General features: G+C 48.9%; 1 protein-coding gene across 2 annotated transcripts in view; it reads right to left on the reverse strand.

Moving 5' to 3' along the window:
• AP2A1 (adaptor related protein complex 2 subunit alpha 1) overlaps positions 1 to 14873 on the reverse strand; it is a 42103-nt gene extending 27230 nt beyond the window's left edge. For both annotated transcript variants that reach the window (XR_008382973.1, XM_053604577.1), the window contains exon 1: positions 14658 to 14873. Coding sequence is in view for 1 of the 2 variants with exons in the window: in XM_053604577.1 (XP_053460552.1) it covers positions 14658 to 14724 (67 nt within the window). In the remaining variant the exon portion in view is untranslated. The remainder of the gene's footprint in view (positions 1 to 14657) is intronic.
• Between the last annotated feature and the right edge of the window lie 1208 nt (positions 14874 to 16081).

A 16081-nucleotide genomic window follows, 5' to 3' on the forward strand; every position in this document is an offset into this window, starting at 1 on the left:
GCCCTCTCTGCTTCTCATGTCCCCTATGAGTCTGTTCACTTGCCCCAGACTTCGTCATCTCGCCCTTGATAGTCTCCAGCACTCACTCAAGCCATTACTTCTTCCTCTTGTATCAAGCTTCAGAATGTGTCCCTGTACACCTCTACCGTGACCACCGCACTCAGACCCCACACTCGAATCAGTACAGAAGCCTCCTCTCTGACCTCCCTGCCTCCCTCTCATTTCTATGTGGGGGACTTTTGTGACACAAGTTACCTGATTCCACCCTCTCTACCACAAAACCCTCTGGCCCTGCACTAGTCACCCTACCATTATCATCTCTCTCTTGGCAAGTCCCACCCCACTTGCCTCTACCCCTTCCTGCCTCAAGACCCTTTGCACATGCTATGCCCTCTGCTTGGGGCCTCCTCCAGTTATTTGCCTTTCATTTGGCTCTCAGGTCCTGCCACCTCATCCAGAGGCCTTTTCCTGACCGTTTCTTTAAATTTAATTCCTGGCCAGATGTGGAGGGTCACGCCTATCATTTCAGCACTCTGGAAGGCAGAGGCAGCAGATCCCTAGAGCTCAGGAGTTGGAGAGCAGCCTGAACAAGAGTGAGACTCGGGCGGCCCCTGTGGCTCAGTCGGTAGGGTGCCGGCCCCATATACCGAGGGTGGCGGGTTCAAACCCGGCCCCGGCCAAACTGCAACCAAAAAAAAAAAAAAAAATAGCCGGGCGTTGTGGTGGGCGCCTGTAGTCTCAGCTGCTCGGGAGGCTGAGGCAAGAGAATCGCTTAAGCCCAGGAGTTAGAGGTTGCTGTGAGCTGTCTGAGGCCATGGCACTCTACCCAGGGCCATAAAGTGAGACTCTGTCTCTACAAAAAAAAAAAAAAAAGAGTGAGACTCCATCTCTACTAAAAATAGAAAAATTAGCCAGGCATTGTGATGGATACCTATACTTGGGAAGCTGAGGGACAAGGATAGCTCAAGCCAAGAGTTTTGAGTTTGCTGCGAGCTATGATGCCACAGCAATCAACCCCAGGGTGACAGTGAGACTCTGTCTCTAAATAAATAAATAAATAAATGAAGTTAATTCCTTCTAATTTTGCTTCTAGTGTTTAAACAAAAAGTCTGGCCAGCATAGTGGTTCACACTGTAATCCTAGCATTCTGGGAAGCTAAGGCAAGAGAATCACTTGAGCTTAGGAGTTTAAGACCAGCCTGAAGAAGAGTGAGACCTACCTCTAACTAAAAATAGAAAAATTGACCGAGTGCAGTGGCTCACGCCTGTAATCCTAGCACTCTGGGAGGCTGAGGTGGGTGGATTGCTTGAGCTCACGAGTTCAAGACCAGCCTGAGCAAAAGTGAGACCCCCGTCTCTACTAAAAATAGAAAAACTGAGGCAAGAGGATCACTTGAGCCTGAGAGTTTGAGGTTGCTGTGAGCTATCATGCCATGGCACTCTACCCAGGGCAATGGCTTAAGACTCTGTCTCAAAAAATAAATTAATTAATTAGCCAGGCTTGGTGGTGGGCAGCTGTAGTCCCAGCTACTTAGGAGGCTGAGACAAGAAGATCACTTGAGCCCAGGAGTTTGAGGTTGCTGATGCCAGGGTACTCTAGTTTGGAGCAACAGAGTGAGACTTTGTCTCAGGAAATAAAAAAAAGAAGTCCTCCCTAGTACATTTCACACCATGTATCTATTTTATTTATCTTTACTATATAACCTTAGCTCCCACTTCAGACCATGAGCATCAGGAAGGAGCTCCTAAAACAATGCTTGACATGCAGCAGGTGCTCTGTCAATGTCTGGATATCTAAAGGATGGAAACCTGCTCTGACCCACGTCTTTGCCAGCCACATCTCTCAGCCCATGCTTAGGCCTCCAGGAGGCTCAAGTATGCATTCAGTGAATGAATGAAAGAAATGAATGGAATAGGTGTAGTGACTCATGCCTGTAATCCCAGTACTTTGGGAGACCAAGGTGGGAGGATCATTTGAGACCAGGAGTTCAAGACCAGCCTGGGCAACATAGCAAGACCCCACAGCTACAAAAAAATAGAAAAATCTGCCAGGCAGATTTGTGGTGGACACCTGCAGTCCCAGTTACTCAGGAGGAGTGCTTGAGTCCAGAGGTTCAAGGCTGTAGAGAGCTATGATTGTGCCACAGGACCCCAGCCTGGACCACATAGCAATACCCTGTATCTCAGTGAGGAGCTGTATTTGGCTGTGTCCCTCAGAGGCCACCTGATCCTTCATTTATTAATTACATGGTTCCAGAGGCCCTGTGGGTCAGGCCTGAGCAGGACATTGCTGCTAGGGGCACCCAGCACTTCTGATCAGCCCCTGAGGAGCTCCTGGACTGCAGGGGGATTTGAAAGGGGGGGATTCTGTCAGCCACACCTGAGGTACAGGGATGGAGTTTGCCCTGGTACTGCCTGGGCCCTTGGTGGAAGCCACCAGGGGAGGAGATATCTGAGGAAGACCTAGAAACATGAGGAGGTTCAGTGACAGCTCAGGAGCAAGGGGCAGCTGGAACTGAGCCACTGGGTGAGGAATGCACATGAGAGAGTGACCCTGCGCCTCGGGAGAGTGTGCACCAGGCCCCTCAGAACCAGCTTGCATGCTGCTCTCTTCCTCACCTTGCCTGAAAATTACTCTGTAGGAACCAGAAAAAAAAAAAACCAGCACTATCTTTTGTAAACAGATTATCACCTGGTGGCTGCTTAAACTTTGTTGTAAGTAGACAGAAATGGGAAAAGCAATTATGTTTCCCGGGCTAAAGGCCTCTCTGGTCATCATTTTATGCTCTATTACAAGCTTCAGGAGGCTGACACACCTGTAATCCCAGCACTCTGGGAGGCCAAGAAGGGTAGATTCCTTGAGCTCAGGAGTTACAGACCAGCCTGAGCAAATATGAGATCCTGTCTCTAATAAAAATAGAAAAACTAGCCAAGGGCTCGTAGCCCATAGCTAAGTGGTTAGGGAGCCAGCCACATGCACTGGGTTCAAACCCGGCCAGGGACTGCCAAACAACAATGACAACAATAACAAAAAAATAGCCAGGTGTAGTGCTGTAGTAGTCCCTGCTACTGGGAAGCTGAGGCAAGAGAATCACTTAAGCCCAAGAGTTTGAGGTTGCTGTGAGCTGTGACTGCACAGCACTCTACCGAGGGCAACAGAGACTCTGTCTCAAAAAAGAAAGAAAGAAAGAAAAAGAAAAACTAGCCAGGCATTGTGGTAGACGCCTACAGTCTCAGTTACTAGAGGGGCTGAGGCAAGAGAACTGCTAGAACCCACGAGTTTGAGGTTGCTGTGAGCTATGATGATGCCACAGCACTCTACCCAGAGCAACAGAGTAAGACTCTGCCTCAAAACAAAGTAGGCAAAACCTCCCTTTGAGCCGGGCACGGTGGCTCATGCCTGTAATCCCAGCACTGTGGGAGGCTGAGGAGGGAGAATTGCTTGAGTTCAGGAGTTCGTGACTCGCCTGAGTGACAGTGAGACCCCCTACTCATGAAAAAAATGAAAAAACCCAGCCAGGCGCCGCGGTGAGCACCTGTAATCCCAGCGGCTTCTGGAGGCTGAGGCAGTGGGATGCCCACAGCCCAAGTCTGAGGTTGCAGTGAGCTACCATGCCCACTGCACTCTGCTCAGGGGCATAGGGTGGGACTCTGTCTCAACAACAACAAAAAAAAGTAAAGAAATAAAAAACAAGCAACGATGGGCGGCGCCTGTGGCTCAAGGAGTAGGACGCTGGTCCCATATGCCAGAGGTGGCGGGTTCAAACCCAGCCCCAGCCAAAAACCAAAAAAAAAAAAAAACAAGCAACGAAATAAAATAAAAAATAAAAATAATAAAAATAAAAAATAAAAAACCTCCCTCTGATACTGAATGACTGAGTAGAGGTTATCCTTGTGGGGGTGGTGGAGGCTTGGGAGGGGGCTCAAGGTGGGTGCTGGGGAGCTAGGAATATTCTTTCTGGTGCCAATTACAAGTCTGGGTTCCATCCTGGAAAATTTGCCAGTCTGGATGCTCGTGATCTGTGGGCTTTTTTATAGTTATGCTATTCACATATGTATGTGGATGTACATTAATATATTTATATATAAACTCATACGGGGCGGCACCTGTGGCTCAAAGGAGTAGGGCGCCGGCCCCATATGCTGGAGGTGGCAGGTTCAAATCCAGCCCTGGCCCAAAACTGCAATAAATAAATAAAATAACTCATACACATTCATATGATATAGTTGTATAGTGAAGTTTATCAGTTACACAGAAGACAGCCTCAAACAGATACGGAACAATTTAAAGAGTGTTTAAAGGTAAATGTAGAATGTAAATGTTTTGGCACAGTAACTGAGATAACGCCAGAAAGGCTATGTTAACCACTGTGATAAAAATGTGTCAAATGGTTTATGAAGCGAGTGTATGATGCCCCATGATCATATCAATGTATACAGTTATGATTTAATAAAAAAAAAATAAATAAAATAAAGAGTGTTTAAAAACATATGTGTGTATATTCTTAAAGTTTTTCTTTTTCTTTTTCTGATACAGAGTTTTAATTTGTTGCCCTTGGTAGAGTGTCATGGCAACAGATGACAGCAATCTCAAACTCTTAAGCTCAAGCGATCCTCCTTCCTCAGCCTTCCAAGTAGCTGGGACTACAGGTGCCCGCCAACAATGCCTGGCTATTTTTTAGAGACAGGGTCTCGCTCTTGCTCAGGCTGGTCTTGAACTCCCATGCTCAGGCAATCCACCTGCCTTGGCCTCCCAGAGTGTTAGGATTACAGGTGTGAGCTACCGCACTCAGCTGGAATATCCATTTTGGAAATATTCTTTCGGCTCAGCACCCATAGCAAAGTGGTTATGATGCCAGCCACATAACCAAGGCTGACGAGTTCAAACCCAGCCAGGGCAGCTAAAACAACAATGACAACTGCAACAAAAAATAGCCTGGCATTATGATGGGCGCAGGTAGTCCCAGATACTTGGGAGGCTGAGGCAAGAGAATCGCTTAAGCCTAAGAGTTTGAGGTTGCTGTGAGTTGTGTTGTCACAGCACTCTACCAAGGGTGACATAATGAGACTGTCTCAAAAAAAAAATTCTTTAAATTGTATTTAAATTATATTTACATATGCAGTAGAACCTCCATAGCTGACTATGTCCCTACACTGACTACCTTACTTGGAACTAATTTTCATAGACCAGATATGCACCACGTGTATGTGTCACTATAGTATGCCTATTTCCTTATGCTGACCATCTCCCACCTCTATATGTTGACCAGTTTGTTATACTACCTTGGCGGTCATACTACCTTGGCGGTCAACTTACAGAGGTTCTACTGCACATATACACACATATGTATATGTATGTTTATGTTTTTTTCTTTAAACAGTTTCTAAATTGTCCACATCAATCTGATAGTGTTTTCAGCATAATATACTTCACTATAAAAAAGAATTCAGGTCAGGTGTGGGAGCTCATGTCTGCAATCACAGCTACTCAAGAACATGAAGTGGGAAGACTGCTTAAGGCCATGAGTTCCAGAACAGCCTGGGAAACACAGTGAGATTCCCTATCTCTTTTCTTTTTTTCCAGAGACAGAGTCTTACTTTGTCATACTCGGTAGAGTGCTGTGGTGTCATAGCTCATAGCAACCTCAAACTCTCAGGCTCAAGCAACCTTGCCTCATCCTCCCAAGTAGCTGGGACTACAGGTGCCCACTACACTTCATCCAGCTAGTTTTTCTATTTTTAGTAGAGACAGGGTTTCCTTCTGCCTCAGGCTGGTGTTGATTCCTGAGCTCTAGCAATCCACCTGCCTCAGCCTCCCGGAGTATTAGGATTACAGGGGGGATACCACACCCAGTGAGATATTCATTTCTTTAAAAAAACAAAACAAAACACAAAGAATGAAAAAGACTTCAGAGAGAGAACAAAAGTACCAGTTCTCCAAAAAAAAAAGGGCTGTGGGACAGTGTCTGTGGCTCAGTGAGTAGGGCTCCGGCCCCATATACCAAGGGTGGCAGGTTCGAACCTGGCCCTGGCCAAACTGCAACAAAATATAGCTGGGCGTTGTGGCGGGCACCTGTAGTCCCAGCTACTTGGGGGGCTGAGGCAAAAGAATCGCCTAAGCCCAAGAGCTGGAGGTTGCTATGAGCTGTGATGCCATGGCACTCTACTGAGGGTGACAAAGTGAGACTCTGTCTCTCTAAAAAAAAAGAAAAGGGGCTGTGGTCTTGAAGGGGGGGTATATAGCAGAGGCTGGCTAAAGGTAAATAATAGCCCAGGAGCCTGGGGACAGTGTATGGGTGCCACTAAGGGTAAAGCATGAAGAAAAGGTTGAAGGCAGAGGTGGCACCTGTGGCTCAAAGGAGTAGGGTGCCAGCCCCATATGCCGGAGGTGGCAGGTTCAAACCCAGCCCCAGCCAGAAACTATGAAAAGGTTGAAGGCAGGGCGGCACCTGTGGCTCAGTGAGTAGGGCGCCGGCCCCATATACCGAGGGTAGTGGGTTCAAACCCAACCCCGGCCAAATTGCAACAAAAAAATACCAGGCGTTGTGGCGGGTGCCTGTAATCTCAGCTACTCGGGAGGCTGAGGCAAGAGAATTGCCTCAGCCCAAGGATTTAGAGGTTGCTGTGAGCTGTCACAGCACAGCACTCTACCAAGGATTAGTAAGTGAAGCTCTGTCCCAAAAAAAAAAAAAATAAGAAAGGGTTGAAGGCAGCTGACAGCTTGGGCTAATGGAAAGGACAACCATCCAGTACTCGGGGCAAGCCAGCCAAAGAGGAGTGAGCTCTCTGTCAGAGGAGGCATGCAAGCAAGCATATGAGAGAGCTTTAAAGGGATTCTCTTGTTTACAAAGGGATTTCTTGGGCCTATCTCAGGGATGAGTCACATCTGCCCTGCTCTTGGGGAGCCCCTAGACAGGAGAGGAGACAGACTGGGACAATGGTATGTATTTTGAAAGAGGCAAACACTGTGGGGGCTCCAACGCTCAAATCAGACCAAGGAGAAAGTCTTCTTGGTAGGCAGCTCCTGGGATCTGAGAATCAAAAGATGAGGTTGACAGAACAGGCAGAAAGAAGAGGAAGTGGTTTCCAGAAGAAAGACCAACATGTGCAAAGGCCTGGAGATATGACGGCAGGTATTACAACACATGGGAAGGGAGGGGTCAGGAACCTGATAAAAGACAGCCGACAGCAAGGGGTCAAACCACTCCTGGGTATTCTAGGGTGCTGGAGAGCCATGGGAGACAGCAGGTTTGCCTGTGGCTGTTACATACTACTAGGGCCCTGCAGGTGGAAAGGAGGCCACCATCTTGCTACAGGTCAAAGTGGGGCAAGGCCAAGGAAAATGCTGATGGCCCCAGGGATCTGCCTGACCTTGGGCCTTCTGGCTGGGGAAGATAATGCCCTTCCTCAGCATTTCAGCCTCACTACCCTGAGGCATCAGGGTAACTCTGTTGCCACCACCCACAGTAATCATCCTGACACACCTGGGGCCTGCCCTGGAAGAAGAGTATGTTTAGTGGTGGTAACACAGGCCCACAGCAAAATCTTTCAGAACTTTCCAGAATCTGGACATCCCATTACTAGGATTGTGGCTTTTTGTCCTTCTTGCATAAGTCCCAACAGCCCTGAGCCGTCAGAAAGGGCTCTAGGAGGCAGGCTACTGGCCACTTGAAATGGACTAAAGGACTGAATTTCTCATTTTATTTCATTTAAATTTAGTAGATCTAAGCTTAACTGATCCTTGATTCAGCGACTGGAAAAGTTTGTTTGGAACTTGAATATTCATAAATCTTTTTTTTAACCCTAAGTTTTATGAAATCTTTTTTTTTTTTTTTTAAGATATGGGGGTCTTGGCTCAGCGCCTGTAGCACAGTGATTAGGGCGCTAGCCACAAGCACGGGGCCTGGTGGGTTCAAACCCAGCCCCAGCCTGCTAAATAACAATGACAACAACAAAAAAATAGCAGGGTGTTGTGGTGGGCGCCTGTAGTCCCAGCTACTTGGGAGGCTGAAGGAAGAGAATCCCTTAAGCCCAAGAGTTTGAGGTTGCTGTGGGCTGTGACATCACAGTACTCTACTGAGGGCAACATAGTGAAATTCTGTCTTTATAAAAAAAAAAAAAAGAGAGAGAGAGAGAGAGAGAGATGGCGGTCTCACTATGTTGCCCAGGCTAGACTAGAACTCCTGGACTTGAGTGATACTTCCGCCTCAGCCTCCCAAGTAGCTGGGAATATGGGTGTGAGCCACAGTACCCAGCTAAATTTTATGAAATATTAATACACAATACGAAATATTCTGAGACGATAGCCTACAAACTGAGAAACGCTGAGTATGAAATACAGACTAGATTTCAAAGACTTAGTATGAAGGCTCACGCCTGTAATCCTAGCACTCTGAAAGGCCAAGGCAGATGGATTGCCTGAGCTCAGCCTGAGCCAGAGCAAGACCTCTCTAAAATTAGTCAGGCATTGTGGCGCACGCCTGTAGTCCCTGCTACTTGAGAGGCTGAGACAAGAGCCTCTTGCTTACGTCCAAGAGTCTGAGGTTGCTGTGAGCTATGACGGCACAGCATTCTACCAAAGACTCTGTCTCAAAAAAAAAAAATACTTAGTATGAAAAGGATGTAATAGGCAGCGCCTGTGGCTCAGTGAGTAGGGCGCCGGCCCCATATGCCGAGGGTGGCGGGTTCAAACCCAGCCCCGGCCAAACTGCAACAAAAAAATAGCCGGGCGTTGTGGCGGGCGCCTGTAGTCCCAGCTACTCGGGAGGCTGAGGCAAGAGAATCGCGTAAGCCCAAGAGTTAGAGGCTGCTGTGAGCCGTGTGACGCCACAGCACTCTACCGAGGGCCATAAAGTGAGACTCTGTCTCTACAAAAAAAAAAAAAAAAGAAAGAAAAGCGGATGTAACTATCACTAATGAATTTTAAAATATTGATTGCATGTTGAAATAATATTTTGGACATATTGGGATAAATAAAATATATTAAAATTCATTTCACTGGTTGTTTGGCTTTTTTAATATGGCAAGAAATTTAAATTTAAATTTATATATATGACTTTCCTCACATCCCTGGGTTAGTCACTCCTCAAATTATTTTTATTTATTTATTTATTTTTTTGGAGACAGAGCCTCAAGCTGTTGCCCTGGGTAGAGTGCTATGGCATCACAGCTCACAGCAACCTCCAACTCCTGGGCTCAAGCAATTCTCCTGCCTCCACCTCCCAAGTAGCTGGGACTACAGGTGCCTACCACAATGCCCGGCTATTTTTTGGTTGTAGCCAACATTGTTGTTTGGCAGGCCCAGGCTGGATTCGGACCCGCCAGCTCAGGTGTATGTGGCTGGTGCCTTAGCCGCTTGAGCCACAGGCGCCGAGCCAACTCCTCAAATTATTAATGTCATCACTATCCCTGAGTGATCAGATACATATATTCTCCTTAAACAACAAAGGCCCACCCCATCATTCCCTTGCTAAGACAGGCCAAAAGTACAAGCCACTGAGACCCTGCCTGAGCTGCCTCCTAACATATTAAGGGTACACCTGCTGATTGGCCAACTCTCACTTCCCAGACAAGAACCCCAGGGCCCTGAAAGCAGGGATGTATGGCTGTGCCAGTCCCACCAGTGCTCCCAGGCTCCAGAACAGCTGGGCACAGGAAGGCATTGAATGCAAATTTGTGGACCAAGGCCACAAGAAAACACCCAGGTGGAAGAAGGGGTACTGGGGCTCAGACCTGGGGTGAAGGTGGGAGTTTCCCAATGGCACACTAATGTTGGAGAAACATCAAAGCAGACCCTGGTTGCCTTTCTGCAGTCTCCACAGTAGCATCCTATGAAAACTTGAGTCAGGCCCCTTCTTTTTTCTGCTCCAAACCCTTCCATGACTCCCAGTTGGCTCAAAGTAAATGTAAAATCTTCACCATGGCCCACAAGGGCCTGCACCATTCACCCTCTTCCCTTTCTCTCCTGTTCGCTCCCCTTACAACAATGGCCACTGTGTCTCCTCCTCAAAGTTCCTGCAATACTCCAAGCTCAATCCTGTCTCAGGGCTTTTGCACAAGCTGTTCCCTCTGCTTGGATATCCTCCTCCAGATGTATGTATACCCAATTCAGCTACCAAATTTGATTCTTTGCCCTAATGTCACCTTTTGAGCAAGAGGTTCTTGAGCAGCCCATATAGGTACACCATCCTGTCCTCATCTCCACAGCCCTCTCTTGATTTATCTTCCCCCCAACATCTCCTGTCACCTATTTAGTCACTTGATATACTCACCCGTGTATTGGTCCCTCTGCCCCCTAGAAGGTGAGCACATAGGGCAGGACTTTTCTTCACTGCTGTAACCCTAGCACCTAGCACAGTGCCTGGTTCTCAGCTGGAGCTCAATAAGGACTGTTCCATCATCCATCTATCCACTCAGTCAATTAGCAAACATATCCTCAGGTCTCTTATGGGCCAGGACCTGCAGAGGGTAGACCTGGGGACCAGGAGGGGTGAGACCCAGGGTCTGAGTGCCATGGGCTGGGGGAGGTGTCAATACTACAGTGGATCCCCACAATGGATCCCCTGTGGAGAGGCTTAGAGCCCGGTGGCAGCCAGCCTCCCGGCTCCTATTCACTTGGCAGACTCTCCATGGTCTTCTCCAGCCAGACACTCCCTGATGAGCTGAGGCCCTAGATAGGACACAGCCCCAGTCCTTCCCCTAAGTATCTACCTGTCAAATAAATGACTTCAGATGGATTCTTGCTTCAGGCAGAAGGACAGGACCACGCCCTTAGGCTGAGTCTAGCCTCAACCTCTCCCCCTTCTTATCTGCAGAATTTGTCCTGCCTTGCCCTCCTTAAAGCCTGCCTTTCTCTTTCTAGAATCTAGAGTCTAGACGCTAGATCAGGTGTCCTCAAACTTTTTAAACAGGGGGACAATTCACTGTCCCTCAGATGGTTGGAGGGCCGGACTATAGTTTTAAAACAAAAAACTATGAACAAATTCCTATGCACACTGCACATATCTTATTTTGAAGTAAAAAACAAAACGGGAACAAATACAATTCACACCGCTTCATGTGGCCCACGGGCCGCAGTCTGAGGACGCCTGCTCTAGACCCTTCTCCCTGAGACCCACTATGCCCTTCAGATCCTCCCCCAGGATAGCCCCCCAATCCCTCTCCACCCCACCCCCATTCATCTCCAGCCCTGCCCCACCCATACACATCCCTTTTCTTCTCTCGATCCTACAAAAAACCCTCCCCAGTACTTGACCACTCACATCCCTCTGCCACACACTGTAGCCTTTCTGTAGAGCTTCATCCAGGCCTCAGGACCTTTACACTTGCTATTCCTCTTCCTCTGCAGCTCTTCTGTGCGACCCGTTCTGGCTAACTCCTCCACATCCAGTCTGCACAGCTCTGAGGGTCCCTCTTGAGACAAAGCCAAGCCTAACCAGACAGAGCCCCCATTCTCTCAGCACTGTGGCCCTCATCCTCACTGGCCTTAGACAGCCACAAAATCTTTCCTTTTTTTTTTTTAAAAATTGAGATACAATTCACATACCATAAAATGCACGCACCCTTTTATAGTATGCAATTCAGGGCTCCTTAGTATGCTCACAATGCCATGCGACCATCACCACTGTTTAACTCCAGAATGTTTTTAGCACTCCCAAAAGAAGCCCTGTACTCATTAGTAGTCACCCCCTCCCTCCGACCCTAGACAACCACTAATCTCCTTTCTGCCTCTATGGATTTGCCTATTCCGGACATTCCATCTACATGGAATCACACAATCCCCAGCCACTTGTACTTGGCTTCTTTCCCTTGGCATCATGGTTTTGAGGTTCATCTGTGCTATAGCAAGAGTCGATGCTTCCTTCGTTTTCATGGGCCGGTAATATTCTATGGTGTGGACAGACTGCATTTTCTTTACTCATCAGCTGATGGACACTTGGGTTGTTTCCATTTTCTTCACTATCATAAACAATGCAGCCATGAACACCCATGTACAAGTGTTAAGTGTTTGTGAGAAGAATGTGTGCAATTTGTACGCAGCACCTTCTCCCCAACAGGGGCTGGGAGCTGCATTAATGAGGCCATCCTGTTCACCACTCTGTCACTAGTGCCCACAACAAGGCTTGAGACAGACCAGCCATTCAATATACACTTGCTAAGAAAGGGACAAGAAGAAGCCTTGATTCTCCAACCCTGATCCCTGTGGCTAAGCAAGTCCAAGTCTCCCATTTGGGGCCCCCCAGTAATACTCGCCTGTTTTCTCTGTCCTCCTTCAACCCTCATTATCAAATTGTTTGCAAATACTTTGGCTTTTCCTTCTACATTTATACCAAACCCATGTCTGACCAGTCCCTTCTGAACCCAGTCAAGCCAACACTGTCTCTCAGCTGGAAGTCTGCAACACTGTCCTAATTTGGTTCCCTGCTTCCATCTCTGCTTCTAGAGTCTCACAGTAGCCAGACGAATTATTTTAAAACATCAATCAGCCACGTTCCTCCTCTGCTCAGACAAAGGCCAAAGCACTTGCCATGGCCTGCAAAGCCCTTCCTGATCCTGCCCCCTCTCCACCGTCATCTCTGCCCTCTCTCCCGCTCATTCTCTTGACTCCAGACACACCAATCTTCCTCTTGTTTGAGCACACATCATGCATGCTACAATGTCAGGAACTTTGACTGCAACAACCCTCTGCCTGGACTCCTTTCCCCCAAAATCCACAGGGCTTGGTCCACTTGGATATCACCTCAGTGAGGCTTTCTCGGAGCACCCTGTCAATCCCGGTCACCCTCCTCCTCCTTTCCTTCCTTGCTTTCCTTAACATCACCAGTCATCATCTGCAATTGTATCATTTAGTATGTTCTCTGTGTTTATTTTCTCCCTCTGGGAATGGGAGCGCCCAAGAACAGGGATTCTTTCTCACTGCTGTAGCCTCTGCATCTTGAACAGGCCCTGGTACACTATAATCAAAAAGTATATTCTGAATGAATGAATAAAGGAACCTTCAGAGACAAGATGCTACCATTTATGGAGTTTGCAGACAAGAAAACTCAGCCTCAAAGAGGTTAAATAACTTGCTGAGTGGCTGGTAGGTAGTAGAGGCAATGCACACCTACTCTGAACAGCAGTCCCTGTAGTCCATAACCCCTCTTAGTGCCACTCCCAACAACATCATCTCTCCTCCAACTGATAGCCAACAGTTTCCACCCCTCCTGTTCACTGAGCACCTACTACATGCCAGGTCCTTCCATAATTACTAAGTTCTAAAATAATCACTGGGCACTTAACAGGAGCAGCTCTTCAGATCCAGCCAAATATCAACAATAGCCAAGATCCATCTAGTGCCTGGAATGTGTGAAAGGCCTTACTCACACACATTATCACAACAACCCCCTCAGGAAGGCAACACCAGCAGTCTCTCCTGATAGATGAGGAAATTGGGAAGTGAAGTCCCTCATTCAAGGTCACAGAGCTAGGGAGTGGCAGCACTCCAACTTGAACCCAAGTCTGACCTTTTGACTGACCCCAAAGCACATGTAGATATAGCCTCTGAAGACTCCTGGCAGCTCCAAACACCAAAAGATGTTGCTCCCAGACTTGAGAGGTGACTTGCTGCCAGGTCTTCCCTCATCACATCAACCCTTCCTAGCAGGGATCATAGTCCCCATATTGATGTGGTCAGATAGGGGAGAGTTCAGACACAGGCCTGGTCCTCCTCCCTGACCCCTGACCTTTTTCTAGAACTAGGCTTCCCCTATCTTCCAGCCTTCCAGATCTCTACCCCTTAAACCTTCTAGGCCCCCTGACTCCTTCCTTGAGGTCTTGGCTGCCCTTTTTCTGACACATCCTCCAAGGCCCCACTCTATAATGTTCTCTTCTTTCCAGGTCCCCATTCCCTGTCTCAGGTTCTCCCAAGACTCTACACTTGCAGTTCCTCCCCTCAGTATTCCTTGGGTTCATCCTTTTCCTCAGTAGCCCCTCAAACCCCTTCCCCAATGACTCCCATGTCATCCAAGCAATCTCCCATCTTGAGGCCCCTCTATTCCTCACCACTGTCTCCCCATAGTCTCTCCTCCTTCCTCTCTTTCCTTCCCAAACCCCGGGACTTCCAACCACTCCCAGACCTCCTCTATGCTACTACACATGAGCCTCAGTGCCCTATAGAGCCCCTTCCCCTCCATGAACCCCCCTGTCTAGGACCTCAAGCCAGGCCCCAAGAGGCTTCCTGCGTTCCATTTCTTCCATGTCCCCCTGACCTCTTCCCTTTCCATCGCTCCACAGGGTACCCCCTCCCCATGAACCTCTTTCCCTTTCTATCTACATCAGGAATCGCTCTAACCCTATCGTTTATAGGCTTCCCTAGTCTTTTCTATCATTCCCAGGGGACACCTCTATGCTCCCATTCCTGGAATCTCACTACCCTACTCCCTTTTTAGACCCTCCCAGACCCCTTTTGCTACTCCGTGTTGTCACCTCAACAGGCACTCTGACACCTCAAACCCTTGCATTCTTCCCACCCCAAAGTTCTCCCTGGGGCCCATCTATCCTCTCCCTCTACAATAGCAAAGACTTTCTATCCCCCGGGTCCCTCTCTGACCCCGAACCTCTCAATTCTATGATCTCCCCCACCCCCGCGTCCCTAGTGCCCCCCGACCGCACGCTCACAGTTCCGGATGTCGGAGATGAATACCGCGAGCCCCCGCATCCCATCGCCCTTGGACACGGCCGGCATGATGGCGGTGGTGTCGGCTCCAGGCCTGGCCGTACGGGGCACAGCACAGCGAGGACTGGAAGGCGGGGACCGGGCGGAAAGGACCCCAGGCAGCGCAAAGGAGCCCAGCCGGCCGAGGGGGAAGGCTGGCTGGCTGGGCGGGCGGGCGGGCGGGCGGGCTGGCAGGCCGAGGCACCGCCCCTGGACCCTCCCCTACGCTCCCTCGTCCGGAGGACTCAGCCGTCCATTGGCTCTAGCTACTGCCGCTCAGGTTCGGGCGCATCCCCCCTACTTTTACTCTCATTGGCCTCTGGGCAAAGGCACCACACTACGATTGGTCCAGTCCTTGGCTATTTCCGTTCGGGAGCGTGAGGGAGAAGGCGTTGCCCGAGAGACAGGCAGGGATCGATTACGTATCCTGGGACCGCCCCCTCCGCGCGCCCAGGTTCAACAGCGATTGGATCTAGCCCCTTTCCAAGAACGGAGGGGGTGGGGAACGTGAAGGAAGGCGGGGAAACGGGATTGAGAAGGAGGGACTTGTGTTGACTGGAACCAATGGGCGAATAGATCGCCCCCGCTGGCGTTGCGGATTCGTGGATCTTTTGTACTTCCGCCCTCGATTGGGCAGTTGTTGGGGGCGGGAGAAGGGCGAAGAACCGTAGAGACGAAAAGAAGAAAAGGTGTCACTCCGCTGGTCTGGGATAGGTGGAGCGAAGCCTGCAATTCCCTGCTGCAGAGCAGGGGCTAGGCGGGGCAATGGAGCGTGAGGTGTTTACTGCGCAAGCGTCTTTGTGTTCCTTTTATTCCCCACTCACTCCTTCTCCCCCTACTGCTAAAATCTTCATGAAAGCCTTTTCTTACCCCTCCCCCCATGCTTTGCTGCGTGTGTTTCGGTATTTCCCGGGAGACCTAGAATCCTGGATTTAGAGAACTGTTTCAAGGCTAGTCCCATTAAGCAGAGGTCAAAACTGAGGTCCAGAGAGGTTGAATGACTTGTCCACACTTTGGAAGTAGAATAGGAATTTAAACTGTATTTTAGTTTTTAACCACTTTTCAATATACGTTGACTTTTTTTTTTTTTTTTTGAGACAGAGCCTCAAGCTGTCGCCCTGGGTAGAGTGTGTGGTATCACAGCTCACAGCAACCTGGGCTCAAGCGATTCTCCTGCCTCAGCCTAAGTAGCTGGGACTACAGGCGCCCACCACAATGCCCGGCTATTCCTTGGTTGCAGCTGTCATTGTTGTTTGGCGGGCCCGGGCTGGATTCGAACCCTCCAGCTCAGGTGTATGTGCCTGGCGCCTTAGCCACAGGTGCTGAGCCGACTTTTTTTTTTTTTTTTTGAGACAGAGTCTCACTATGTCAACCTCGGTAGAGTGCT

Source organism: Nycticebus coucang, chromosome 10 (genome assembly GCF_027406575.1).
Source record: "Nycticebus coucang isolate mNycCou1 chromosome 10, mNycCou1.pri, whole genome shotgun sequence".
Classification (NCBI taxonomy): Eukaryota; Metazoa; Chordata; class Mammalia; order Primates; family Lorisidae; genus Nycticebus; species Nycticebus coucang.